This window comes from Aspergillus stella-maris (genome assembly GCF_047715825.1).
Source record: "Aspergillus stella-maris strain CBS 113639 unplaced genomic scaffold BDV14scaffold_63, whole genome shotgun sequence".
NCBI classification, from domain to species: Eukaryota; Fungi; Ascomycota; class Eurotiomycetes; order Eurotiales; family Aspergillaceae; genus Aspergillus; species Aspergillus stella-maris.
The window spans coordinates 137,515-161,244 of NW_027396857.1; the positions used below are offsets into that span (position 1 = coordinate 137,515).

The window sequence follows — 23,730 nt, forward strand, 5'->3', positions numbered from 1 at the left end:
GGTGAGTTGATCGCGGTCTGGAGTGGAGAGGCAGCTTTAGGCGCCAAGAGTCTCAGCCTAATGCGCTTCGTACGACGGTAGCCCTAACACAGTTTCAAGAATCATCGGTCAGCAATTGTACATGGAGACAGACACCTCCCATCGACCCCTTGATCCACGAGTCATATCCTTAGGGCAAAAACTTACATCAGCTGGGGAGCTACCCGAACTGCCTTCAGGAGGATGAAGTATAACATTTCCCCCCTTTGCACAATTGCTGCCGCTCCTAGTAACCCTGTCGCTCGGACGAGGAACACCGGGCTTCCCACCATTTTGATTTCCTGCCCGTAGTTTGGCTTTCAACCTCTTATCTTCCGGGGGGCGTTACTATCGACATCGTCCGCCTCGTCGACATTGCCGTTTGAGCAACCGCTGCTAGAGCTTTCAGTTTCCGAGGCATCGTTGCTTGTGCCATCGCTGCCGCGGCTATTGTTTCCGGGTTGTCGAGCCTCAAACTGCTCGCCTTGCTACCATCTTTTGTGCATTTAGGGGGTTGGAGGGAGCCCAGGGCTTGCGAGTTGGCTGGACGCTTTGCGGGGACAGTGCGCAAGGCAGGTTCCCCGTTTCCGTCTTTCACGTCGCCCTCGTAGTCTCGTTCGGTCTGCATGGCTTTTCGCAGTCGCTTCAGGCGGTTCTGTCAGTCTTGCGCGACAGGCTTCTAGGATAGTACGAGCGCAGGGTAAAAAGAGTGCTTTGCCAGTCTGGGGTGCTGTGGGTGCTGTGCTTCGCAGAGCAAGTCGGGAGAAGGGTGGCGGGTGAAAGAGACAAAGGCACAAGGTCGGTGGAAACAAAACAAGTGGAATGATGGGAAATCCAGAGGAACAAGAAAAACTGGTAGCTGATTCGTCTGTTTCATTCACGGACATTCTCGCTCCGCTGGTCTGTCTATCTGTGAATTGGGTTGATTCCTTGGCAGGACTGCTCCCCTCCACCTGTCTGACTTCTGCCTGGGTCAAGAAGAGAACAAGAGCTGGCCATTACATGTTAGACAAGGGAGGGCGTCTGAGATATCAAAGCAAAGATAGTTACGCAATAGATCGGGACTAAAGACCGCTACCTCGGGAATCAGGAGGTTCTTTCAGTCTTAAAGCTATCAGCCTCATTAACCTCATCCGAGGCATGGTTTTTGCCCACTTCTCTACCTTTGCAGTGTGCACTCTTTGAGTCTTGCACTTGTTGACTAAAGTGCCTCTTCCTCGCTTGTTGTTGGCCAGCTCGTCCTGGAAAGCCCCGTTTTGCTGGCAATAGCACCCAGCTGCACGTAGTGGTTCACAAAAGCTTGCATGCGATGCCGGGCAAGCAAAGATTCGTTATACTGTTTGGGAAATCAATTCACAAGTGGTCAATGGTCTGCTCATTACCGATGGGAGTACTTAAACTTTCATTCAAGGGTGCTGAAGAGATGGTTGGCAGGTTCCAATGTGTTGCAGAATGGACCATTCTAACTTACATTAAAAATTGCCGCCTCCAAGCCGACTCGAACTCCATTTCCGAGACTCTCAGCACCATCCAGAAGCGCGTCGCCGAGCACGTTCTCAGTCCGTTCTATGGCTACAGCGATTTGAACCATAACTTTACAATGTGCGAACAAAGACACTCTACTTTGTCGACCGCGGCAGAGACAGCGAGAACAGTCCGGTTCCATTTTCCTGTTCCAAAATCTCACCTCGTTGACTTATATCTCGCCATTAGCTCGCCGGCTCATGGGCATGCTGACTCGTACTAGCCGAATGGGAAGTCTATCGGTAGCATCCATGGACGTGGCAGGAGCTGGTCGGCCTATAGAAGACAATTATAAGTACAACGCTTTGGCGTGCTTTACGCTGTCTTGATTGGTAGGTAGCGCCACTGGCTTTTCTTCCGCTAGACTTTTATTGTCCTGGATTCCGGCCATCCTTGTCACTTGGGTTTCTTCTCTTGGTATCCGGTCTGGCCAGTCTTGTCTACTGTCCCAGCCAGAGATGCCGAAGAGTATCCCTTATGAGACATCCCTTGGCAACCAAGACAACACCCAGGCCCAGAAAAACCAATGGATTGCCACCCGGCGCATCGGAGACTAGGTAGTCATGGTCGAGTTTATACTTATACTGGCTGTTAATTGGGCTGCGAACTCAGGTTTCCCCTTAGAATGACCGTCCACGGGAAAGGTATACCGACTCGCCGCGTTAAGAGTGGGTACCAGGTTGGATTGGATGGGTATTGAATGAGTTAAAGGTGGTTGGGAACGGTATTAGTTCGAGCTCTCGGGCAGTGTACCAGTGTTCCTTGTGATTATCCAAAGTTACGATTCTTTTTCTAAGAAAAAAAAAAAAAAGAGAGAAAGAGAAAACAGAGAAGGAAAGGAGGAGAAGAAGAAGACGGTGTGATGCAAGCGCCTATGCAGGTCGACCGCGGCACTTCGTGACAGTACGCGCCATAATAGCATGCGTTCAAGGGACTCGTAATAATGGGATCAACGGGCATGAGCATCCTTGTCATGACCTGGTAATTTATCCTTGCTACGCACTCCTAGAGAAGTATTTTGGGCTAGACTAGTATTCCACCCTAGTAAGCTATTCTACCTCGTAAATTACCCTGGCTTGGTAAGTTATTATACCCTAGTAAATTAATCTATAATCCAATCTGATAAGCCATCATGGACTCGTAATCTATCTGAGTCTATTAGTGCGGTATCTTTGACATTTACGTGGTACATTAGGCTTTTAATCTGAGACTCGATAGGTCAAGGTCCGAAGCCCCCGAGCATCCTGTAGGCTGTATCTAGTCATTTCCCAGGAACCTCCTCGGGCGTAACTTTCCATGCCAAGAGTGGTTCATGATGTGAACGAGGGTTAGGACGTATTGATACCGCAAGCAAACGGTATCTGTGTAAAGAAAGATCACTCCCAGCACTCCTAGGATCGATCGCCAATCTAGCCACTCTTCGAAGAGTCTTATACAAAGTCCAACCTCAGATTGTCTTCCAACCCCTGGAAGCATGGAATCAACCTTCAACTCCGGCGAGTACATCACACCTCAGAAACGACCGCGCAAGAAGCCCGAGACGCCTGTTCGCAAGTGGACTGTCGAAGAGAGAGAAAAGCTTTGCGAGCTCAAGAGAGACTACACGGATCTAACTATAGACGAGTTCCACAGGGTACGTCTAGTTCCTGTTTTCCCTGCATCACCTGCGGCACCATATCATGGCCTCGAATTGCCAGATGTTCTTGAGCCTCCAAAGTGGAATCTGACTGTGACTATAGGCTTTTGATTTTTATTTTCCAGGGCGATCCTCGGGCGCTATTCACCAGGAGTGGCTGGTTTGTGCTATAGTCCAAACGACTGCGGATGGTATGAGAACGCTGACATAGGACAGCACCTTAAGAAGGACCCGAGCAGACAATTCGAGCCTATCACGAACACCTTAGAGGATAGCCGCCCTGTGAGGAGTAAGATCGTGATTCTCAAGATGAACAAACGTCTCTTGTCCAGTCCCACTGGCCCTGTGGGTTTTCCTTCCAAGGAGCCCAGACTTGAGAGGGAGTCCAGCCCAGAGGCCAGCGATGACGATGACGGCGATGTTGACTTTGATGGCCGAAAGCAGAGGGTGAGTGGGATGACATTAGCTATGGGCTTGCATCTTGAGGATACTGACGTTTGAGAAGTTCCAGACATCTTCTTCCAAATCCCCGAGTGTACCACGCCAACACCAAACGACATTATCGCCTACAAGAGCGTCACAGCCTCATCCTGCCCAGCAGAACCAGAAACCACAAGCATCTGTGTCCGCAACATCGCCGCAGTGGAGCCATAATGCCCCGATGGCCTCGGGTGTCACCGCGGCACCTCAGACTCATCTGAACAATCTCCCCAGTGCGCAGATTCCGCAACCCATTCAATTTCAAAAGAACGTGTTAAGTCAGCCTTTGCCCCAAAGCTATACAGCTGGGTCTGCTAGCCAGGAGCCCAATCATGGACCACAAACTGGCAGTGCGACGACATTTATAAACACGGGTGTCGACGAATACAACCGGTCGACCGTACCAAATGGGACAGCTCGTGTCGCCTCAGACCAGACAAACTACACTACACGAGATAGGACAATGGCTAGCAACGACGTATCGGCTCCAGAAATTCCCAAGCAAACGCCAACAATGGCTTCTTCTTCTTCTTCTTCTTCTTCTTCTTCTTCTTCTTCTTCTTCTTCTTCTTCTTCTTCTTCTTCCTCGCATCGCTCAGAAGTTCCACCGAACTTGGCGCCACACTCGAAACCCTATCAAACCGCTGAGCAAAACATTCCCGCAACCACGCCTCCATGGCAACCTCAAGCTCCGCACTACATGGCGCATCTCACAGAGATGCAATGTCTACAACTTATTCCCCAGCTCTGGTTCCAAGTAACACGGTTTTGGAGCGAGAGGGACAAGGCATACATCAAGCAATGTACCGCAAATGAAGCACTGGCTCGAAACCTGGAGGCTCTACAATCGAAGATTCTGGACATGGAGAAGGAAATGGAGGACATGAAGCGGAAACGAGCAAGCGACGGGCAGAGGATTGCAAGTTTGGAGAGCTTCCGGAAGAAGTTCACTGGACTTGTGGACGATGTCAAGCAGGAATTGCGTGACGATAATGCTGGACAAGATACGCAAGAGGTAGCACATGTCGAAGGGGGTTGAACTACAAGAGTCTTGTTCTAGGATTTTATTTCAATAGCAACATTGCTAATCACTCTATAATGACTTAGAGGGATGGTTCCAAGTTTCCATGGGTTGTCCAGAATACAAACCTAGTAGCCATGTGCTCTATCTCTTGCTTTATTAGTACTTTAGCAAATGGTACCCCCGGGTGCTGCCAGTCTTTTGGCTGTAAGCGCTAATGTTGCATTAGCGCAAGACACTTTTCTAAAGTAACCTAGCTAGCGCCGAGTCCACAAGGATGTGAAGCTCGCGCATGACCCCTTAATCTCTTATTTTGCCCGGGCAAAGCTTTCTGTTGGGATAACGTCCAGGATTTCAAGTAGAGCTTTTGTCCTATCAGGATATATTGCGGCAAGAGTCTGTACGTATTATTACTCCGAAGCAGTAATTTCGGGATCTGGAATCCCAACATTGGATGAAAGAATGATTGGGTGCCGTGGGTTATCTCTCTCATGGATGGGCCCAGGTCTGGCGATGAACGCGCAATCCCTCAAGGTTTGTGGTTCTGTAGTTTTGATTCTATGCACCTCGACTACGCCGCAATCCATCTCGACGTTGGTGGGTTAGACTTCATGTTATCTGTTATGGACATTAGCTCCTCCGCTTGAATCACCGGCGCGGTACCGCGTGGGAACGCTTGAGCCTTGCTGGTATTGATCGTCGCTCTGTTTGCCCTTTCTACACTCCAGACTGTCTGCCCGTGTCGCTATCTGCCGGCCGTTATTTTTTCATCTCGACGATCGTGGACTTTTGAGTGGACGACGCTACTGCATCGTTCCGAGCTCCAAAGGAGAACAGGATTATACCCCTGCATGTCTTAGACGTTCGCGCCTTGGGCCTTCGGTTTTGTGAGACGATTGATGCATCATCTCCAGATCTCTCAGCTACAGAGGCCAAAGTCCAGCAGAAAGAAGCTGTGCCGGGATAGCCGCCCAAAGTCGACAGCTACAAGCCACCTCAGTCCTGGGCTTTTCGTTGCCTCACTCCACAAACCCTAGTCAAGTTCGCTTGTTCGGTAATGCAGATACCGGAGACGCTTTTATTACAAAACAGAGTACGCCAATACGAGCAACCAACGCCAGCTCTTCACCCAGAGTACCTCAACTGGCGACTGGCTTCATCCACTCAGTATCACCTTGCTCAAGAAACATTTGTCTACCATACTTTTGGCAACCATGACCAGTCCGCATATTGACGTATGGAGTGAGGGGGAGAAGGCAAGGCTCTGGCAGCTAAGGCAGGAACAGAGCCATCTGAAATGGGACGATTGGTACAGGGTATGTCGTGCTGTTTTTGCCCACCCTTCCTTTTACCCTCTGCACAAGCACAGGCCCTCGCCATAGTCTTTCTTCGAGGACTCAGGCAGAGATTGCCGCCCTTCTTGCTGTGGCTATGTTCCAAGTTGTACCCCTTTCCCTAACGTGGTTGCCAGTCATATGGATTTCGGTTTCCCGGAAGGACCCAGGCCGCTCTATCACAACAATTCTGGGTACGTTATATCAAGTCGTCCTTCTCCATCGCGTTACCTTCTAAGACGTTCAGACTTTGAATAAACTGGATGCAAAAAGGCGCGCACAAATGAGCAAAGACAGAGTCTCTACTGCCGACCAGCCCAACACCACCACAAACAACAACGCTGCTTCCCCTCGACAAGCCAAACGTCCGGGCAGCTTTTGTAAAGCGGTCATGGAAGATCGTCAACCGAAAGAGCCAAGACTGCAAAGTGATACGAGCCAGAATAGCCCTGATGGCGGAAATGCTCAACATGATACTCCATCACCAGCAAGTCCTTTCCCTGTCGCTAAACTATGTGCATACTAATGTTGAGATGCATGCAGTCCTTCTCCCAGCGGACTGAAGACTTGCTACGCTCTATAAAACCTCAACGAGCAGCAGTGCCGCCTCCGCGCAAGCGAAAGCACGTATCATCACCTGTACCATTGGGATCAACCTGGACCAAACCCGTCAGTGTTCCTCTTGCGATGGATGTCGACGAATCAGGTCGTGCTTCACAAGAAGCATCTACAGCCCCGAAAGACTCGCAGACCGTGACCACAGACAAAGACAAGACTAAAGACCCTGATAACGCGGTGAGATCAAGTTCGAACAATACAACACCCGCACCCAGAGCCGAAGTTTCACCTACAACTACAAAAGAGGAAGCCCTCCCTCATGCTACATCCCGCCCTCCATCCGTCGAGGCCGTGATGAAAACTCCGTTAACAAAGACCCAATGTATGGAGCAAACCGTCTGGAGCTTGGCTCGATTTGCACACTTGATGGGTGAGGAAGAGAAATCACAAGGTAGCAGCGGCAATGACAGTTCAACCTTGAGAAAGACAATTGATGAACTTGAATCCAAAGTTGTGGCCCAAACCAGGATAATACATATACTCCAGACAACGGGTGATGAGCGGCTCGCGGCTATGGAGAAGCAGATGGAGGAGATGGAGAAGCGGATGAAGGAGATGGCGCAACAGGCAGCAAAGGATGCGAAGGTCATGGAGGCATTCCGGAAATTCACTTCTGGCCTATGATTGAAATGACCCAAGCAGCGAGGCATCCAGGGATATTTAATGAATAGGAAACATTTTGTTATATCAATTATCGTGGATCATGAGTGGTTGTACAAATTATTTTACCAGGGCGTGGGACCAGATTTGTTTAGCGATTTCCAAGAAGAGGTCCCGAAATATATATTCGCGAACGGCTTTGGGAATTTTCTTTTCATTTCACGCGTTGATCAGTCTCCTTCCCGCTGGAAAGTCTGTATATCAACATATAGCACATATTGGTTGACATAACCAGCTTTTCGATCGTGTATTCCTGGCAACCATCATGCCATCCATGAGCACAATCATGTCCGGTGCTCAGCTGCTCCCCATTAGCGGCAAGGCAGTTTTGTACCAGTACCGTATCTTAATTTATCTATACAACTTAGGTGTGGTGGGGTCGTCCACAAAGGGCCAGCGGCAGCCGACGGGAGCCGCCCCCCCGAAACCTTGAACGTGCCCGCTAGTACTTTACACTTTAATACAGCGTATGTATCAATAATATCTTGACTTTTTATTTCTATTCAAGTATAGCGCAGTTTTACAGATACGTGATTCGCTGTAAGTTACAGCCATAACGGCCCTGGAACGTTAATCTTACGCAGCTGGAAAGTTCGCGTGGCCTTGACCCGAGATGCTGCCACCCAGGCACCCACCCATGAAGCTTGCTACCTCCCCTTGATTGTGGTCTGGGCCATGACCCACGCCAGACCAAAGGCTGTCTTGATGATCAGATTTCAAGCGTACGAGGCGCAGTACATTTTACGGAGTTGTACCGACCTGCATTTAACTTATGTTCCTGATTCTCGAAGCGGAGTAATCAACCTTGACGCCAACCATCCTATTACCAAAGATACACTCTAGACTCTTTAGTTCAAGAGATCCTCTGCCAATTACGGCCCCAAAAATTCATATGTCAGGTCAAGTCAAACTCTAGCTTAATCCATGGTCCCCTCACATTCCAAACTCAAGATGCCCCCGACCTCATTCAGAAAACGCCTCGAAGCAACCTGGACAAAAACAGAAAAAGACCGATTATGGAAATTGAGAGCACTGCATCATTATATTCCACGGGACGAATTTCACGCTGTATACCGCCCTCCCTCCCCCCACCCTTGCTCTATCTACCTTGTTGACACTTTGATTTTTGCCACAAGGACTGACCATTCGTATTCAGCTCGGCTTCTTCCCCGACCGCACCGAGTCAGCCCTCGAAGTCTCATGGTCGCGTAAACGCAGGGAGAGAGGGGAGTCGCGTCCCCGAGGGGGCCGTAGAGACGGTGGCGGTATTGGGTCGCGCGGTGGTGCTTCCTCTATGTCTGCGCGCGTGCAGCGGGCTTTGTGCAATGTTCCGCCTAGGCGCGCTTCGAGGGTGTTTGCTGCACAGTATAGATTGAGGCGTCCGACGAGGCTGAGGCAGGTTGTGAGGGATACGGAGAGTACGGATTCTGAGTCGGGGAGTGAGGGGGGGAACGTCGTTGTTCAGAAGCAGGATGAAGTGGACAGAAAGGGCAAGGAGAGCGAAAATCGATCTGTGAGTATTCGTATTCCAGCTCCCTCGAACCAGTGCCTGTATCCAATATGCTTTTATGACCGTTGATCCTGCATACTAATTCCCGGTAGTCGATCTCAAATGAGGCACCAACTCGGCCAACAACTCGAAGTGCATTCGTCACCTTCTCGCTCCCAAGAAGATGAACATCAACAAGATTGAACGCTTCAACGACACCAAGAGCCCGCACCAACGGTCAAGGAGCTCCATTGACAGGTTCCATGCCGGGCGGCGGGCCGAGCCCGAACGACCCACCGTCATCCACGGAACCATTCGAGCCTCCTCCGGCGCTGGACTCGCTTTTACAGGCTCGGCGCTATATCGAGTACAGTGGTGAATACATGATACAGTGGTGCGAGAATCTTGAAAGGGAGTGCAAGGAGAATCATGAGCATCTTCCTGCAGAGATTGAACGACTTAAGGCCGATATGGATGGCCTTCGAAAAATTGCTGACATCGCTGCGAGGAATCACGACTATATGAAGACTTTGTATAGAGAGCAGTTGAAATAGAATGAAGTGCTAGAGCAGCGATTGAAGGTATTGGAGAGAGCTAATGAGTGCTTGTTGGATGTGTTTGGGAAATTGTCAGGTGCTAATGCTTCAGGGTCTAGGGATACGGACGTGGACAGTATGCAAATGGCTGATTAACTGAGGTTTCAGGTATAAAATATATCCTAAGTACATTAATGTACTTTAAGCCTTGAGAGAAGACCCTTTTCTTTCTTTCCTTGAAAATGTGGTTCAAACCCGAGGCGAAGTTTCTTCGCGCTGTTTATTTCCGCCACAAGTGAGCAGAATAACAACGCGCTATATTCTCTGGGAGAAAGCCACCTGGACCCCCTACGCATCTACTCTATTTTGACTTCTAGACCAGCTTCTTCTTCTTTTGAAAGGTGCGCTTACAACAAGGAAACCAACTATGACAGGGCTATTCGAACGCTTCTTTGGCGTCCGCCGCCGCAAAGACGTGACTCGACCAGTCTCCTTGACCGGCACCCCTTGGAGTGAGAGCGACAAAAACCGACTCCTCCGTCTTCGTGCTGAGTTTCCTGGCCTTACATGGCGACAGTTTCAGCAGGTGAGGTGGTCCCCCGGCCGTGGTCCCCCTGACACACCTAATGCAGTCAATTTGTTGTGTTGTTTCTCCGGCTACCTTTGCTAATCTCCATTAGCGTTTCTTTCCAGCTCGCAGTACAGGATCTGTCAATCGCCAGTGGCATACTCTGAGCACGCAAAAGCCCAAGATGGAAGTCATGGAATTGACTGCGGAGGCTATGGTAGCAGTGTCTGATGTCGTCAACGAAAAGCGGCGTTCACCCTCATTGGAGCGGAACACAGGTCGTCGGTCCAAGATCCCACGCGTTAGTGACTCCGAGTCGGGCTCCGACAATGGGAATGAGGGATACCGCAAAAATGATGACTCTGGCGAGAGCGACCCTGAGGCTGGTGATATTGATAATGACGGTGTTACTCGGCGGGTGTGTGGTATCCGTTCGCTTCACACTTCCACGGCTGTGTTTGCTGACGGGTGGATCTAGTTTAGATACCCTCTGCGTTCTATCAAGATAAAGAAGGTATCCGAGTGCGAGAGCAAGGATGGAGACAACAGAGTACACACGGTCGAGGTGGGGGAGGATGGCCAATCGAGCAAGCCTGCCGACAGCCACCCCATTGCAAATGAAGACATACCCTCGACTGAGGTGACTTCTCGAATCAAGCCTGAATGTCTTAATTTCATCCAGAGAAGACCTTCCTCAACCCTGCAGAAACCAATGGTCGTCGTACGTGTTCCAGCAAGTATTCATACCCACGCTGTAGAAAACTCAAACTCATCACCTCGTCCGTCTTCGTCCGAAACAAAAGCGACCCCCGATTCTGCCAGGGACAATTGCACAACAATCCAATCAAAAGCCTTTCAAGGAAAGTCAAGCAATCAGAGCACGGCTATCAAGTACGAAAGCTTAGGATCATACAAAGCGCGAAGCTCGTCTATCCCTATATACAAGGCCGCTACCGCACCACACCGTAGTACCCGTTCAATTTCTATCCCAGGTTCTAACGGCCTCAGTACGGGCCCAAATCTCCATTCGCAGGAGTATGAGAATCCTATGGAGACATTCACAATCCGGAAACAAGCCATTGTAGCTAAGGAAATCCGACACCCATTGCCAACGAGCGTTTCCTCTGACGCACCAACGGTTTCACCGTTCGCTCGCCACCGAAACAGCCTTTCGGCATCGGGATCAGTCACCAAGGTGAACCTCAGTATGCTAAGTCCAGACAGCGAATCTCCAGCAGCTGAACGAAATTCTCCTTTATTGACCGCCCAAGCCCCTGATAATCGGACCAATATCTCCCAAGGCACCACAGCAGGGCCATGCCCAACACCCGAGCCCATTGCAGCATCGATCACCCGTCAACGGGCACCTCAAAAGCCCTCGCCGATAGCATCTCTGAGTCAGAAACGCATTGAGGCCACAAGGGCCTTTTCCCGCGTTCGAGAATCAACAATTGCAAAAGCAGGTATCGCTGAAACACCCAGAAAATACTCAAGCCCTGAGGCGAAGCCATCACCGAAGCTAGCAGTGAAGCCTCTTTTGAGACCTCTATTTCCTGCCAGGCCCCCCACCATTGAGTCGCGCTCAGCCGGTCCTGACCTGGTGCAAACGACCGCGTCAGTATCAAAGCAACAAGATGCCATTCCGCCCATGGTCCGAAGCCCCAGTATTCCGAATATACTCACACAAATCCAACGGCAAGCATCAGCAGAGCACACTGCACTACAGGCACAGCTTGGCCCTTTGGTTTCACGGGCGAACGCAGCCCGTGCGCGGTTTGATAAGGCCAGTGAGCTGAAAGCAAAGCTTGGCCGGCCTGACACATTCTTGGCGTCAGATCTCATGGAGTTAAATTCTTTCCTTGCACAGACTAGCCTAAATAATCGACAAGGTTAGAGGATGATGAGCGGCAGGGGACTTAATAAAGGCGAGGAGGGGGGCTGAGAATGGATACTTGATTAGCAGACAGGGCCTAGGTCGTCTTGGGAATGTACCAGAATTAAAATAGCGTATGCACTTTCGTTCATTAGACCGGCTAGTATACTTCTCCATACATAAGAGGGAGTACTACGTAAACTCACTCTGGCTGCGCACATTATACGGACCACGTGAGCCTCGCCTACTCAAGAGGCTCTTCTCAACTTCCCGCCTATCCCGTCCTGTCATCACCAGAACCTTCCGTCCTTGCCACTTACCATTGTTCTCCAATGATACCTGGTTATTAGTCCTTAGCCGAGTACTGCCCAGACCCCTTGATTATCGTTGACAGTGACCCCTTGGCGTTCTATCAACGCGGAGAGCTCTCAGTTTACGTAGCCGGCAACAACACATGGCTGACGACCACCCCTGGAACAGGCAAGAAAGGGACAGACTCTGGTGGCTGCGGCAGCGGGTTTACCCAAAGCTTACCTGGACCGAGTTCTACAATGTGAGGACTTCTTTTACCTAGGCCTTTGCAGCGCCCTTTCTACGAACACGGAACTAATACATTTTCTAAATCTGTAGAGACGGTTCTTCCCCAGATACAGCCTCGCTTCGATAATGCAAGAGTACACAGCCATGAAGAAGGCAAAGGCACGAGAGTCACCAAGAAAGGCAACGGCCAAAGCATCAAGCAAAACAGTTCACCCGCCGCCCGCAAAGCGCCCTGTATCGACGGTCCTCCAGTTACCCCGAAAGGATCAGAAACGCCAGCGTTCGAACAAGGATAGTAAAACGGCAGCCATGAAGCGGCCTGCTGACAAGGAGAACACAGAAGAACAAGGGATAGCGAAGGGAAATTGTGAGGGAAGTGTTGTAAGCATACTTAGCTCTACACTCCGTCTGTATTAACGCGAGCTGACACAAAAGTGTGATCTAGCTCAGTCCCTCGTCTGGTGATAGCGGAGAGGAGACAGGCCATTTAAAAGCGAAACTCCGCAACAAGATCTTTCTGACTCCACATGGCCAAAAGGCCCATGAAACCGCTGCCTGCATCCGCAGCGGCCCAAGCGACAAATCAAGGCGGAATCGACTTTTCAGCTTCGACAGCGATTCAGATTCCAATGCTGCGAGAGACACAGGATCCCCCAGGTCCAGAGGCCGTGTTTCGGGATCCCACGCTGCTGTCAGAAAATTATTGCCTATCTGGAAGAAGAGAAACCTCAAGCCAAAACATCCAAACATGCAATACAATCATAAGAGTTCTTCGACAAGGTTTACAGAGCCCATAGACCTCACCTTAACGTCTCCCGCAACTGCACCAAGCACTCAGACAACGATCGCCTCATCGCCAGAAGGTCTTGGCATGAGCGCCGCAACATCTTTGGCACCAAGCATACCATGCACGCCGACGAAGGTCATGAGCTCTGCAACAATTGAGCACCCACCTACCGATCAACCTGATCTTGCGGCTGTGTCGACCAGTCTACACAATGTTGTCAAATCTATCCTACCGAAAGCGCAAGCCTTGCGTGACCTCCACGTTACCAATGCTCCCAATGTCTTCCGCCGGAACCCAGAGATCAACTACCTTTTGGAGGGTTTGGAGCACGAAAGTGTCGCGGAGCATTGCAAACAAAAACTAGCCGCCATTGAAGCAGCACACGAAGCTATGCGGTGCTTGAAGCGAGTCGAAAAACTCGACGATCATACAAAGCGTGTCCGGGAGTTGAGAGAAACATTTGAAAACTCGCAGGCGCTGAAGATCATCGATGTCACTGATTTGATATCAATTATCTCTAGGGACATTGCACGCTGCAAGGATTGGAAGGAGCTCTAAGTGGTTTGAAAAGTTTCCTTGGCGTCCGGATGCTTTTGGGATGTGTTTAGAGTCATTCTATGTTGTCACGGGCTTGGATCTCCATGTCATGTAAAAGCCGGTTGGTTTTGTTGACAATAGTTTCATTTTCATGCTATTCAGCCAATACAATTGTGTCATCATCCATGAATTGTCTTCATGTAACAAATTTCTTTGTTTATCTGGCCAGCAGGAAAAGGGTAGATTAATCTTGAAAAGAATAGATTTTAGGCAGAAGTAGCAACCAAAACTACCATCCAATATGTTCCAATATGTCTTGAAACAGGTTGGCCAGGCCAACGTGTCAACTCAAAGTTTAATGTTCATGATTATATCTTGGATTGGATTAACTATTGTAAAGGTCTAGAATTCCCAAGCTGCCCCCAAACAAAGGAAACCTAACTTTTCATGTTATAATTCACGTGTCCCTTCTTCATGAAGCATTGGAATACCTAATTGAACATTGACAACAAAATAATTCAAAGTAAACACATATCCCTTTGCAAAGATCCAGACATAAAAGGCTCTCAAAGGCTCCCCTTGAATGACCAAATCAATCAAGCATTTTCAATTTATTTGAATCCGCAACACAACCGACCCAAATATGATCTACCGCCCCGTGCAAAAACCCGGCAAGGCAAGTCCTATGTGGACCAATGAAGAAACAGAGCGCCTTATCAGTCTTCGCGCGCAATATTCTACTTTGAGGTGGAAGCAGTTTTATGAGGTATGTTACTGCAATTTTGTTCATCCTTTTCTTGTGATGATTACTTGGAACTCCAGACCTTTTTGTGAGATGCTAATGTTTCTTTGTTATAGCTGGGTTTCTTCCCCCACAGGAGTGTGGAAGCCCTACAGACGCGCCTTAGTGTCGTCAAGAAACTAAAGGGCAATTGCTCCCCTGAACGACAGACTCGGGATGAAAGCCAGGCTCCCTTGAGAATCCAAGAACTTGTTCCAACCAGTAATGTTTTGATCATGAGCATCACAGAAGAGGTTCTCAAGGTCGAAGGTGACAGGTCAGACATTGTCCCCATGGATATCGACACCGACACCGACAGTGACACCGAGTCACTCATTCACGCCCGCGGAGGCATCCAACCGTCCTCAAATGACCTCTATAGCAAACATATCCTCCAGGCTACAGACTTGCAATCCTTAATGGAATTCTCCTCGCCAGTCCAATACGGCATGCCTACGCCGCCGTCATCGTTGTCGCCGCCCTATATACCACCGCAAAACACTGGTGTCACCCAGACGGAGACCGTTGATAACCAGGAAAGCAATTTGCAAGCGAGAATCGCGCATCTGGAAGTGAATATTCAGGAGAATACATGGGCCTTTGAGGAGCATTTGCGCGGCTTGAGTGCTTTGTTGGATGCTAGTCAGGCGAGGGCGGAGTATCCTCTTGCTAGAATACGAATGCACCAGTATGGGTATGGTGGGGTCCGGGGGGGTACATGGTATGATTAGGGTAATTGACCATGAGGCCTTGGGCATATTTCTCTTGGTTTACATTGAGATGCTTGATGTTTCAAAGCCGCACTACAGAAGCAGGGTCTGAAGTGATGTATAGATATACCTCGACACGAATAAGAATTAGAAAACAAAATTAGAAAAAATAATATCATCCATTATTTCTTGTTACAAATTCATTGCTAGATTAAAGGTGCTGGTAAAGCAAGAATAACACGGCCAAAAGAAAAATCATGTATGAATGGCGAAAAGCCGTGCTCCATAGCTGGAAACATCGTGGCCATATCCACTAAGCAAGAAAGTAGTCCTTGGAGCATAGCCGATTCTTTACGTAGTTCATTGCTTCCAACAACAAGAAGATAACAAGGCATGAAATAACATAGTAGAAGGTTTAGTAAGGACTTTTTTACCTGTTAGTTACTGATAAGATATGTACTGAGATATAGGATCTGATATACATCGGGGGACTATCATACCTAGACATGGACAGTAGCCCCACCCACTAGCCAGTAGAATATGCGTAGAATATCCAGGCTAGATAGCCGATTTATTCTGGTTAGGAGTCTATTCATGACAAGGTTGCCAATTTATATCAACTTTGTATAATGGCCTGGTGTGCAACTTGAAACATGCTCTTATTGTTATTCTCACGAAGGAGCATGTTTGTACAAGGTCGTTTTCTTGTACTATATATCTTTCAACATTCTGTTCTTAGATATAGAACAATCTTAGCACCTCAATGCGCTGGAGTGACAGATCAACAGGTGAAATATAGTTCAAGTTAGTTGATCGACCTTGATTTCCTCAATTGATTACCCGCTCCACTATGGAACATACCCAGCGGGGCATTTCGTAGCTACGCAAAGTCCAAGATTCAATTTGCGCAGCCTAATGAGCACTAGCGGAGAATCAGCAAGGAGCGGAAGGAAGCACCCGTACCCGGCCTAGGCTTGGCATACCCTTGGCGTCCCGCGGGTCACCAAGAGTCCTAAAAGATTCAGCCCAGTTACAAGATAGGTTGGCGATGCTTGGCGGAAGACGCTTGGATACCTGCGCTCAAAATTCATGCCTACCCTGCAGAACAAGGGGGATAAGGATAACCCTTGCTCGACCGGCTGTGACCTCATCAGGCATACGGGGATTTTGCTATATGAGTTACCTCTTGATTGTGTGTGATTGATTAATAGCATAGTCAAACGAGGGGTGCAAGTTGGGATTGGATTGTAGTTGCTAATACCAAGGATCACACCAACTGCTCAAGCAGAGCCCGGGCCTTGCTTTCAGCCATGACGCCGAGATCGATGCTGCGGTTGCCTGTACCAATGGAGAGTCGCCCCGTGCGAATGTCCCTCTCTACCTCTTCAACCTGTTTCTTCCACAGGGAAATATTAGTGCCTGGGACGGTTTCGAGCAGAAAGGCTGTGAGCCCGCCGACTACTTCGACGGAATTAGGGACGGGACCGGGCGTTTGCTGCTGCTGGTCGGGTGCAATCTCGATAGATGGTTGCCTAATCCTAACAAAGGAGTATTGCAAGACATCGGGGCCATCGCCTGAGGTGCAGCTGCTGCCTTGATGGTCCGCGTGGCCAGAGGGTTGTGGAAGACTTTGACATGGTTTCTCCCACACTTTCTGAGTAGGTTCCGTAGAGTCCACCAGAACTACCCAGCTGCCGGGCGGTATAACCTTCAGTCTAACTCTTGACGGGTCGTCAGATGCCAGCCTTTTATCGAAAAATCCGGCTGGGATAGGGCTCACAGAAGGCGACAAGTGATCCCCGGCAACGACAGTGGTGCTGCTTGTGGGAGTTGTGAGCGACAACACTCCCTTGTATCCGAATTGTAGGATGGCCTTGCTGGGATCTGAGCCCAGCGCCAAGTACCGAAGATATGACAAGAATCGAACGGTAAAGCGCTCGGGGTCAAGCAGAGTGTTGTCCATGGCGTAGTAGCCACTACAACTGTGACTAGAACTGCCCTGGAGACCCACGTACGTGAACATGTGCATTGCGGGAAAATAGTGCGTCCCGGGAGCAGTTGAGCCATGACTAATAGTCGAAGATGATGATGGGAATTTGCGGCTGTGCAAGGATTCCGAAAAGGCGGAGGTCAGATACATTCTTTTGGTAGGGAGCTCCAAGGCTCGCCCCAATGCCCTCCCAACCAGCCGCGAACAGAAAAGAGCGGAGGCGTCATCGCTATTCCGCTCAGGTCCCTGCAAGAAACAGAGCTGTTTGAGAGCCGTGGACTGCGCCAAAGCCGCTGTGAAGTCATCGAGGTCTCCTCCTTCCTCGTCTCTCGCCAGCAGAAACTGATCGACGCAGAGGCTGAGCGCAGACGCGTTACGGAGCTCTTCAGATGCGATGGCAGCAGCAATCACACTGAGAGTAAGGGTCCGAAAGGCGACCCAGTTGAGGTGACTCTGTCCGGCGTACGCAACACGCAGAACATGGCTTGAGATCATGGAAGAGCCTAACCTCTCCGGCATTCCCTCAAGTTGCTCCCGTAGTATTCTGGGGAACTTGGCAATCATATGCAAGTGACTGATTGCGGCTTGCTCAAGGGGAGGCTCGATGGGCTCTTGTGTGAGGACAAGCAGATCATCAATGGCGCAATATATTTCCTCTGGAACATCCGGCAGTGACTCGTTTGATATGACAAAGCTCGAGGCTTTTGCGTCGACAAACATATCTCCTGACGAATCATCTAATATGGTGCTTTCTACCGTAACCGCAGGAGTCTTTTTGGTTGATCGCTTCAAGTAGCGCCAGAAGGCTGCTTTCTACTTTAGCAAATTGTAGTAGCCATGCGATGAATGAATAAGCGCGAGCGCTCCTGACTTTTGAACATCTCGGAAACAACCCATCCTAGAGATGCTGGACGCGAACCCTTAGCTTCAGGCTGCCAGAGTTTGGCCCTCCGTGGCCAAATATCTACCATTCAGTTAGTGAACGCACGGTATCCTGACCCATCTGGCGGACAGATGGCATGGAAGCAGACATACAATTCAAGGCTACATCATCAGCAAGCGGCATGTCATTCAAACGGCGGCAATTGGGATAATAATCTAGCTGTTCGTAGTTATAGTACCTGCGTAGCCACTGATGAATAGACAACACCTCTCGCGGTCGTGGGCTGGAGGGTACAACGTCAGGCTCCTTCTCAGGGTGGGGATCTTTTACGGGATCCCAGTGAGCCGATCTGTACTGAACTTCGGCCATGTAACGCACCGGGAAGGCAACGATGCCGTACTCGACACCGTGGTTGAGGTCAGAAATGTCGAGAACAACAAGGCCATACTCGAGGCAGTCGCCACAGAAGACAGTAGACAGAGGCTGGAGCTGAACATCGCCGGGGCGCGTGCGAGCTCGTTTAGTAGCTTTGGCATCACCATCCCCATTATCGCCCAGCAACCGCAGTAAAAGACAGGTTGCAGTGAACGGAAACTTGGTAAGCGTGTCATCACGCCAGGGCAGCTGAGGTCGGCGCTGCAGAGGATCAGTACGCTCATACCAGGGCTTGAAGGGGGGCTGGACTGAATCTGGAACGCTGGGTCGTGGAGGAAAAGGAGGTTTGTTGCGCCAACGGGACCAACGATACCAGTCTGCTGCCAGGGACCTCTCCGCCTCAAGCGGCGCGCGGTTCGCAGGATCCGAGAGGATATCAATCAGGGCAAGTGTGTCTTCGACGAAATGATTGACAAGCTCAAAATCTGTCTCGTTGATGTGATCGTCACCCTGGCGGTAGGCCACGGCCAGGGGGTGACGGGTGCCACCATAGCCGTTATTGGCAACAACAGCGAAGAGGAAGGAACGAGGGCACCGGTGGTATAGCTCAATGTATCCGTGCGGCATCTTCTTGCTTCTTCGGATCTGCCTATCAAACAGTAGTGAATGAGGAAGGAGGAGATGGAGAGAATGCTGTAGGTACCTACCTGCCTACCCCGCCCGCGCCAAGGCACCAGATATTATTTGCCAAGTTCAGAAATGTAACTTAAAATAAAGCCCCCAGGTCCAAATCGGAATAAATTTGTACAGGCAAGTCTGCAGGCAACCCTCGTGGCTCTCCTAAATAACCCTCTAGCTTAGATGTCTGCGTATCAAATGGCTGGAAGTCAGGATACTCCTACCGCGCCTTCCTCGTCCTGTTCCGATGTACCAACCGCTTATACCTCTATCTGACCCCATACAACACCCTGGCAGCAGCCTTGGTCTCGCTAGAAGACACAGGCAACAAAGATCTATTATCCAAAGACTCCTTGACTTCCTCGTCCTCTTCCGCGGTCTCGCTACTAGCTACGGCCGACGATGACGACGACGATTCTGCAGGCGGAACAGGCGGAGCAGGAAATGTAGGCTCAGGCGTGGCTATCTAAACTTTTTCACGATTCGCGGGAGATGCTGAATAAGATACAGATCAAGGACTAAGCCATCCACCCCGTCTCCTTCCAAAATTTCTTCATATCCTCACCAGTAAAGTAATTAATCATGCGCTCTCTCCCAGCAATATCCCTCTCCAGCGCAATTTCAACAAAGGCTGCATCCGATCCGTCGCATAATGGCACAACATCGAAATATCGCGTTTCGTCAGATCCTTCCCATCCTCTCGCATAGCGAAAACGTGCCCAACATCCCTCTGCCAGTATGGTGGTGCCCACCCGTAGCTCGGCTTTCTGGCGTCGAGTTCGATCTGCAAGTACACGAATTCCATGTTCGAGTCGCGGAAACCAAGCTGGGGGTACTTCCACATGCGGATGGGTATGCCGACGCCTGGGAAAGAGGCGAGACTGATCCGGGCCCAGAGAGGGAGTTGCGAAGTGACTGCGGTCTGTAGGCAACGACCACGTGGGCTCCACTATACGCAGGCGGTATCACATGTACCCCGGCTTTTGAGCAACAAGAACCAAGGGACGTTGGGACTGTACAGTCACTTTCAGACCAATGTCTTTTTTCTATTATTTCAAGAATACCCGTGGATACTTTCCAACTGCTTCTCGAAATCCTACGAGAGCCGTGAACTGTCAAGCAGTGCCGCAATTTGGGAGGGAAGCTGGGGAAACAACATATATAAAGAGAAATATATATTTGTTCATCACAAACCCCCGACGGATTTGCGGGAGGGTTATTGGCGCCCAAAAAAGATAACACGTTGATCTACAACACGATGCAAAATGAGCCTTCGGAAGCTTGAGACGAAACCAAATCAGCACCGAGATATTGTCGGACAACCGTGACAAACTGCAGTTGAATTCTCAATTCAGCCGCACATACTTTGGGACGGTAGTCTACTCGGGCATCCGAGGTTTCTCGCTCTTAAACATGTTGACACCCTGTACTGGGAAATAGTGGAAAATAACGGGAAAACGGTTACGAGGAAGTGATGGAGGGACCTTTCCTCTGTGAACGGGATTACTGAGTAGAGAAGGTTCAGAATCCAGCTGCTGAGCTACGCCATACATCAAACATTCTGCAGGGTGTATTCGCAGTAACGAAACCGCGTTTTATGTAGTTGCTGGATGACTCATGGTTGGTTAAATCAGCGGTAGACGTAAGGACTCGAGGGCAAGCTGTTGAAAATATATCTGGACAAGTCAAGCAACGGATACCCATATTTAAAGGAAAGATGCATTCCAGACCAGTTCGCTACCTCCCGAGGAGTAATGTAGTCAAGATTACTAAAGATTGATACATATCAGGAAACTACGTAGCAGGTCCATTGGTACTCGTATTCCAAGAAAATGGGGGGGTCCCCGTTCCTGATTCTCCTTTGGGAAGTAACCCAGGATACCAGAAAGGCCCCATTTAAAACAATCGATATACTCGCATACAACTAGTGCATGACTAAAGAAAAGTACCAACGCGTCCGTACACAAATAACGCTGCTAAGCTAACCTACGGTAGGCATCCGTTGGAAAAACATCATTGTCGTGAGGACGGGGTCCCCAACATGGTGCCATTTGCGCCTCTTCAGCTCGTATGATCGCGCTGGCATCTATCTTGACTCCGGGCAAGCTGAGAAAAGAGGCGAGGCAATATTACGGGCCACAAATACTTCAGACATAATGATAGAAGTGAGCCCGTTGCGTGGAATCCGGCCTCTCCCTCCACGCGGGTCCTGCATTCATGATAGAATGGGGGCTGCTTTCCCGACAATGAGCCCGACGATGAACCCAGCAGGCTGACAGGTTCGTATTCAGGACCTGCAGGTACAAAATCCCACGAGGCAGTATTGCACAGCATTTCCATAATTAGTATTCCTCGACGCGGGTCCGAAAGGATTTTCTTTGTCTCGTTCGCTCAGCCACCACCACTGGCAGCCTCGTTTATGGTACTCGATCGTAAATAAAAGGGGGCAGTCCCGACTACAAAGGGGAGGATATGACTGAACCAGAATCTTCTCTTTGAACCCATTGTACAAAATGCGGACAATCACTTTTACAATAGTTTCTTTGATCGGTGCCCTCGCTGGGATAACCAGTGCGGCGACGACTGGCCGACCGCAGAGCGGCCGAGCATGCGTAAGTCCTGCAGCCAAGCAAGGCTTATTTTTGTTGATCGAAATCGATGATCCCTGATCGAGGTCTGATCTTCTGTTGCTAGTGCCGAGCCCTGAAAGGAATGTTCCCCAACGACACTCACCTCCCGGACACCCCAGTATACAACGCCGAATATCACAACTTCTGGTGTAAGTTGGATTTTCGATACATTTCAGGACAAGCTGACAGGATATAGCCTCCACCGAGGACCTTGATCCTTCTTGCGTATTTCTACCAAACTCGACGGCCAAGGTCGCTCGAGGCGTCCAGCTTTTCACCCGGCTCAACTGTCAGTGGGCTACCCGGGGTGGTGGCCATAGCCCTATCCCAGGCGCCGCAAACATTGATGGTGGAGTCCTTATCGGAACAAACCATCTGAATACAATCGAAATCAACCACGAAGAGGAGTATGTTCGCGTCGGAGCCGGAAATCGCCTCGGCGCAGTTTACGATGCACTCGATCCACACAACCTGGTGTCCATTGTTGGCCGGTACGCAGACGTCGGTCTAGGGCTCGCCCTTGGAGCTGGTTTCTCCTTCTTGTCGAACCGCGAGGGAATGACCATCGACAACGTCGTCAACTACGAGATTGTCATCGCAAACGGAACGGTCGTCCAAGCGAACCAAAACAGCCACCCAGACCTATTCTGGGCTCTGAAGGGCGGAAACAACAATTTCGGTATCGTCACTCACTTCCATCTCAAGACATTCCCGTACGAGGGGACGGTCTACGGAGGAAACATCATTCACCCGGAATCAGCCTTTGATGAGGTGGCGGATCTGTTTTATGACTATCATACACGCCAGGCCGTCGACGACGATTTGACCCATGCGATGCCTTCATACAGCTATGTCGGGGCGACGGATTCCGCAGTTGCAGAGAGTCTTGTCGTGTACAATGCTGCCGTTGACGAACTACCCCCGATCCTCCAACCATGGCTCGAGGTCCCTCATTCGAACGATACTTTCTCAGAGAGAACGTACGGAAGCCTTGCTCAGGAACAGGGTAATGGGATCTTCAATGGACTTGCGTGAGTACTACGAATCCTCACTCCGACTACCTTGGATGCAGCAAGCTAACTGGTTAATAGCGTGGAACAGCGCCTCTTCAGCGTGTACGCCGACCGAGAATTCCTCAAAGAGGCATGGGAAATACAGCTCCAATGGCTGCGCGATCGCAAAGACGTCCCCGGTCTCGTCGGCGTACAGGTCCCCATGCCCATAACGCCGAACCAAGTCGCAGAGGGTGTTGCGAAAGGAGGAAATGCTCTTGGCCTGGATCAAAGCGAAAGACCTGATGAAAGCATAGTAGGCGAGTACCCCCTACTCCCGCCAGATTCTCGTGGAGACGAGAGTTACGTGAGCTCTGCTAATCGTGGGTTGGTATAGTCATTCTAATGCTCCTTAACTTCGAGAACCTGTCCGATGCTCCACGCTTGAGACGCGAGCATAATGCTCTCATGGAGAGGCTCGTTGCTCTAGCGAAGCGGCGGGTCGTTTACCACCCGTATATGTACGAACGACAGTCCTATTGTGCCATTATACACAGAGCTAACCACGTTCTTTCACAGAATGCTTACCTACTCGGGTGCCGGCCAGGAGGCAATTGCCTCGTACGGCGCAGAGAATGTGGCCAGATTGCAGAGAGTCGCAAAGGCTTACGATCCAACACGGGTATTCCAGCGTCTGGTGCCAGGAGGACAGAAACTTCCTCGACGGTAGAGAAAAGTAAAGGGCGATGGATCGGAAACTGAGTGAAGTAGTTTAGGTGGACTGGTTATAGCAGGTGATGGTAGGATATATATTGGTGTTTGAGATAGACGGACAGTCATTGAGATAGAAGCATTGTCGTTATGCAGAAGTATCTTTCCACCATGGCGATTATAGTTACTATTGTTTCTTCGGCCTTAATGAGGTACACGTAATGGAAGTTGTCAATTATCTTCGATGTAGGTGATTAGATACCCATGGAAATAAGGAATTGTGCAAAGGAGAAGGTAGACGAGGTTCTTTATCCCCCTTTGTCCGTCGCCTAATCCCAAGAGTTATTGAAAATAACAGT

General features: G+C 49.9%; 8 protein-coding genes across 8 annotated transcripts; 6 read left to right on the top strand and 2 right to left on the bottom strand.

The window, feature by feature from the left end:
* The first annotated feature begins 2,954 nt into the window (after positions 1 to 2,954).
* BDV14DRAFT_123427 (uncharacterized protein) lies at positions 2,955 to 4,752 on the top strand. Its single transcript, XM_073765946.1, has 4 exons — positions 2,955 to 3,175; positions 3,282 to 3,338; positions 3,395 to 3,625; positions 3,684 to 4,752. The coding sequence occupies exons 1-4, from the start codon at positions 3,017 to 3,019 to the stop codon at positions 4,695 to 4,697; spliced, it is 1,461 nt and encodes a 486-aa protein (XP_073624497.1). The 5' UTR covers positions 2,955 to 3,016; the 3' UTR covers positions 4,698 to 4,752.
* Positions 4,753 to 5,267: 515 nt separating this feature from the next.
* On the top strand, positions 5,268 to 7,506 carry BDV14DRAFT_123444 (uncharacterized protein). Its single transcript, XM_073765947.1, has 4 exons — positions 5,268 to 5,995; positions 6,151 to 6,207; positions 6,261 to 6,500; positions 6,557 to 7,506. The coding sequence occupies exons 1-4, from the start codon at positions 5,894 to 5,896 to the stop codon at positions 7,253 to 7,255; spliced, it is 1,098 nt and encodes a 365-aa protein (XP_073624498.1). The 5' UTR covers positions 5,268 to 5,893; the 3' UTR covers positions 7,256 to 7,506.
* A 2,237-nt stretch (positions 7,507 to 9,743) lies between these two features.
* Positions 9,744 to 11,778, top strand: BDV14DRAFT_203722 (uncharacterized protein; the record flags this gene model as incomplete). The annotated part of the gene is made up of 3 exons (XM_073774347.1): positions 9,744 to 9,902; positions 9,997 to 10,302; positions 10,363 to 11,778. 3 exons carry the CDS (start codon positions 9,744 to 9,746, stop codon positions 11,776 to 11,778), a joined length of 1,881 nt encoding a protein of 626 aa, XP_073624499.1.
* Positions 11,779 to 12,441: 663 nt separating this feature from the next.
* On the top strand, positions 12,442 to 13,642 carry BDV14DRAFT_203723 (uncharacterized protein; the record flags this gene model as incomplete). Its single annotated transcript, XM_073774348.1, has 2 exons — positions 12,442 to 12,678; positions 12,743 to 13,642. 2 exons carry the CDS (start codon positions 12,442 to 12,444, stop codon positions 13,640 to 13,642), a joined length of 1,137 nt encoding a protein of 378 aa, XP_073624500.1.
* A 622-nt stretch (positions 13,643 to 14,264) lies between these two features.
* Positions 14,265 to 15,133, top strand: BDV14DRAFT_203724 (SANT/Myb-like DNA-binding domain-containing protein; the record flags this gene model as incomplete). Its single annotated transcript, XM_073774349.1, has 2 exons — positions 14,265 to 14,387; positions 14,480 to 15,133. The coding sequence occupies 2 exons, from the start codon at positions 14,265 to 14,267 to the stop codon at positions 15,131 to 15,133; spliced, it is 777 nt and encodes a 258-aa protein (XP_073624501.1).
* Positions 15,134 to 16,379: 1,246 nt separating this feature from the next.
* BDV14DRAFT_203725 (uncharacterized protein) lies at positions 16,380 to 18,987 on the bottom strand (the record flags this gene model as incomplete). The annotated part of the gene is made up of 3 exons (XM_073774350.1): positions 16,380 to 17,908; positions 17,974 to 18,066; positions 18,138 to 18,987. 3 exons carry the CDS (start codon positions 18,985 to 18,987, stop codon positions 16,380 to 16,382), a joined length of 2,472 nt encoding a protein of 823 aa, XP_073624502.1.
* Positions 18,988 to 19,469: 482 nt separating this feature from the next.
* BDV14DRAFT_180325 (uncharacterized protein) lies at positions 19,470 to 19,914 on the bottom strand. Its single transcript, XM_073769897.1, has one exon. It carries the CDS (start codon positions 19,880 to 19,882, stop codon positions 19,619 to 19,621), a length of 264 nt encoding a protein of 87 aa, XP_073624503.1. The 5' UTR covers positions 19,883 to 19,914; the 3' UTR covers positions 19,470 to 19,618.
* Positions 19,915 to 21,521: 1,607 nt separating this feature from the next.
* Positions 21,522 to 23,588, top strand: BDV14DRAFT_180326 (FAD-binding oxidoreductase). The gene is made up of 6 exons (XM_073769898.1): positions 21,522 to 21,650; positions 21,733 to 21,817; positions 21,865 to 22,699; positions 22,760 to 22,980; positions 23,058 to 23,181; positions 23,240 to 23,588. Exons 1-6 carry the CDS (start codon positions 21,552 to 21,554, stop codon positions 23,388 to 23,390), a joined length of 1,515 nt encoding a protein of 504 aa, XP_073624504.1. The 5' UTR covers positions 21,522 to 21,551; the 3' UTR covers positions 23,391 to 23,588.
* Positions 23,589 to 23,730: the final 142 nt, after the last annotated feature.

Excerpts from the sequence above, each read along its gene's own strand:
- BDV14DRAFT_123427 (XM_073765946.1), top strand. The coding sequence starts at position 3,017 with ATGGAATCAACCTTCAACTCCGGCGAGTACATCACACCTCAGAAACGA. Across the intron at positions 3,176-3,281 it reads CTATAGACGAGTTCCACAGG|GCTTTTGATTTTTATTTTCC; the intron begins GTACGTCTAGTT and ends CTGTGACTATAG. Across the intron at positions 3,339-3,394 it reads CTATTCACCAGGAGTGGCTG|CACCTTAAGAAGGACCCGAG; the intron begins GTTTGTGCTATA and ends GACATAGGACAG.
- BDV14DRAFT_123444 (XM_073765947.1), top strand. The coding sequence starts at position 5,894 with ATGACCAGTCCGCATATTGACGTATGGAGTGAGGGGGAGAAGGCAAGG. Across the intron at positions 6,208-6,260 it reads CTCTATCACAACAATTCTGG|ACTTTGAATAAACTGGATGC; the intron begins GTACGTTATATC and ends TAAGACGTTCAG. Across the intron at positions 6,501-6,556 it reads AACATGATACTCCATCACCA|TCCTTCTCCCAGCGGACTGA; the intron begins GCAAGTCCTTTC and ends AGATGCATGCAG.
- BDV14DRAFT_180325 (XM_073769897.1), bottom strand. The coding sequence starts at position 19,882 with ATGTGGAAGTACCCCCAGCTTGGTTTCCGCGACTCGAACATGGAATTC.
- BDV14DRAFT_180326 (XM_073769898.1), top strand. The coding sequence starts at position 21,552 with ATGCGGACAATCACTTTTACAATAGTTTCTTTGATCGGTGCCCTCGCT. Across the intron at positions 21,818-21,864 it reads CGAATATCACAACTTCTGGT|CCTCCACCGAGGACCTTGAT; the intron begins GTAAGTTGGATT and ends GACAGGATATAG. Across the intron at positions 22,700-22,759 it reads GGGATCTTCAATGGACTTGC|CGTGGAACAGCGCCTCTTCA; the intron begins GTGAGTACTACG and ends ACTGGTTAATAG.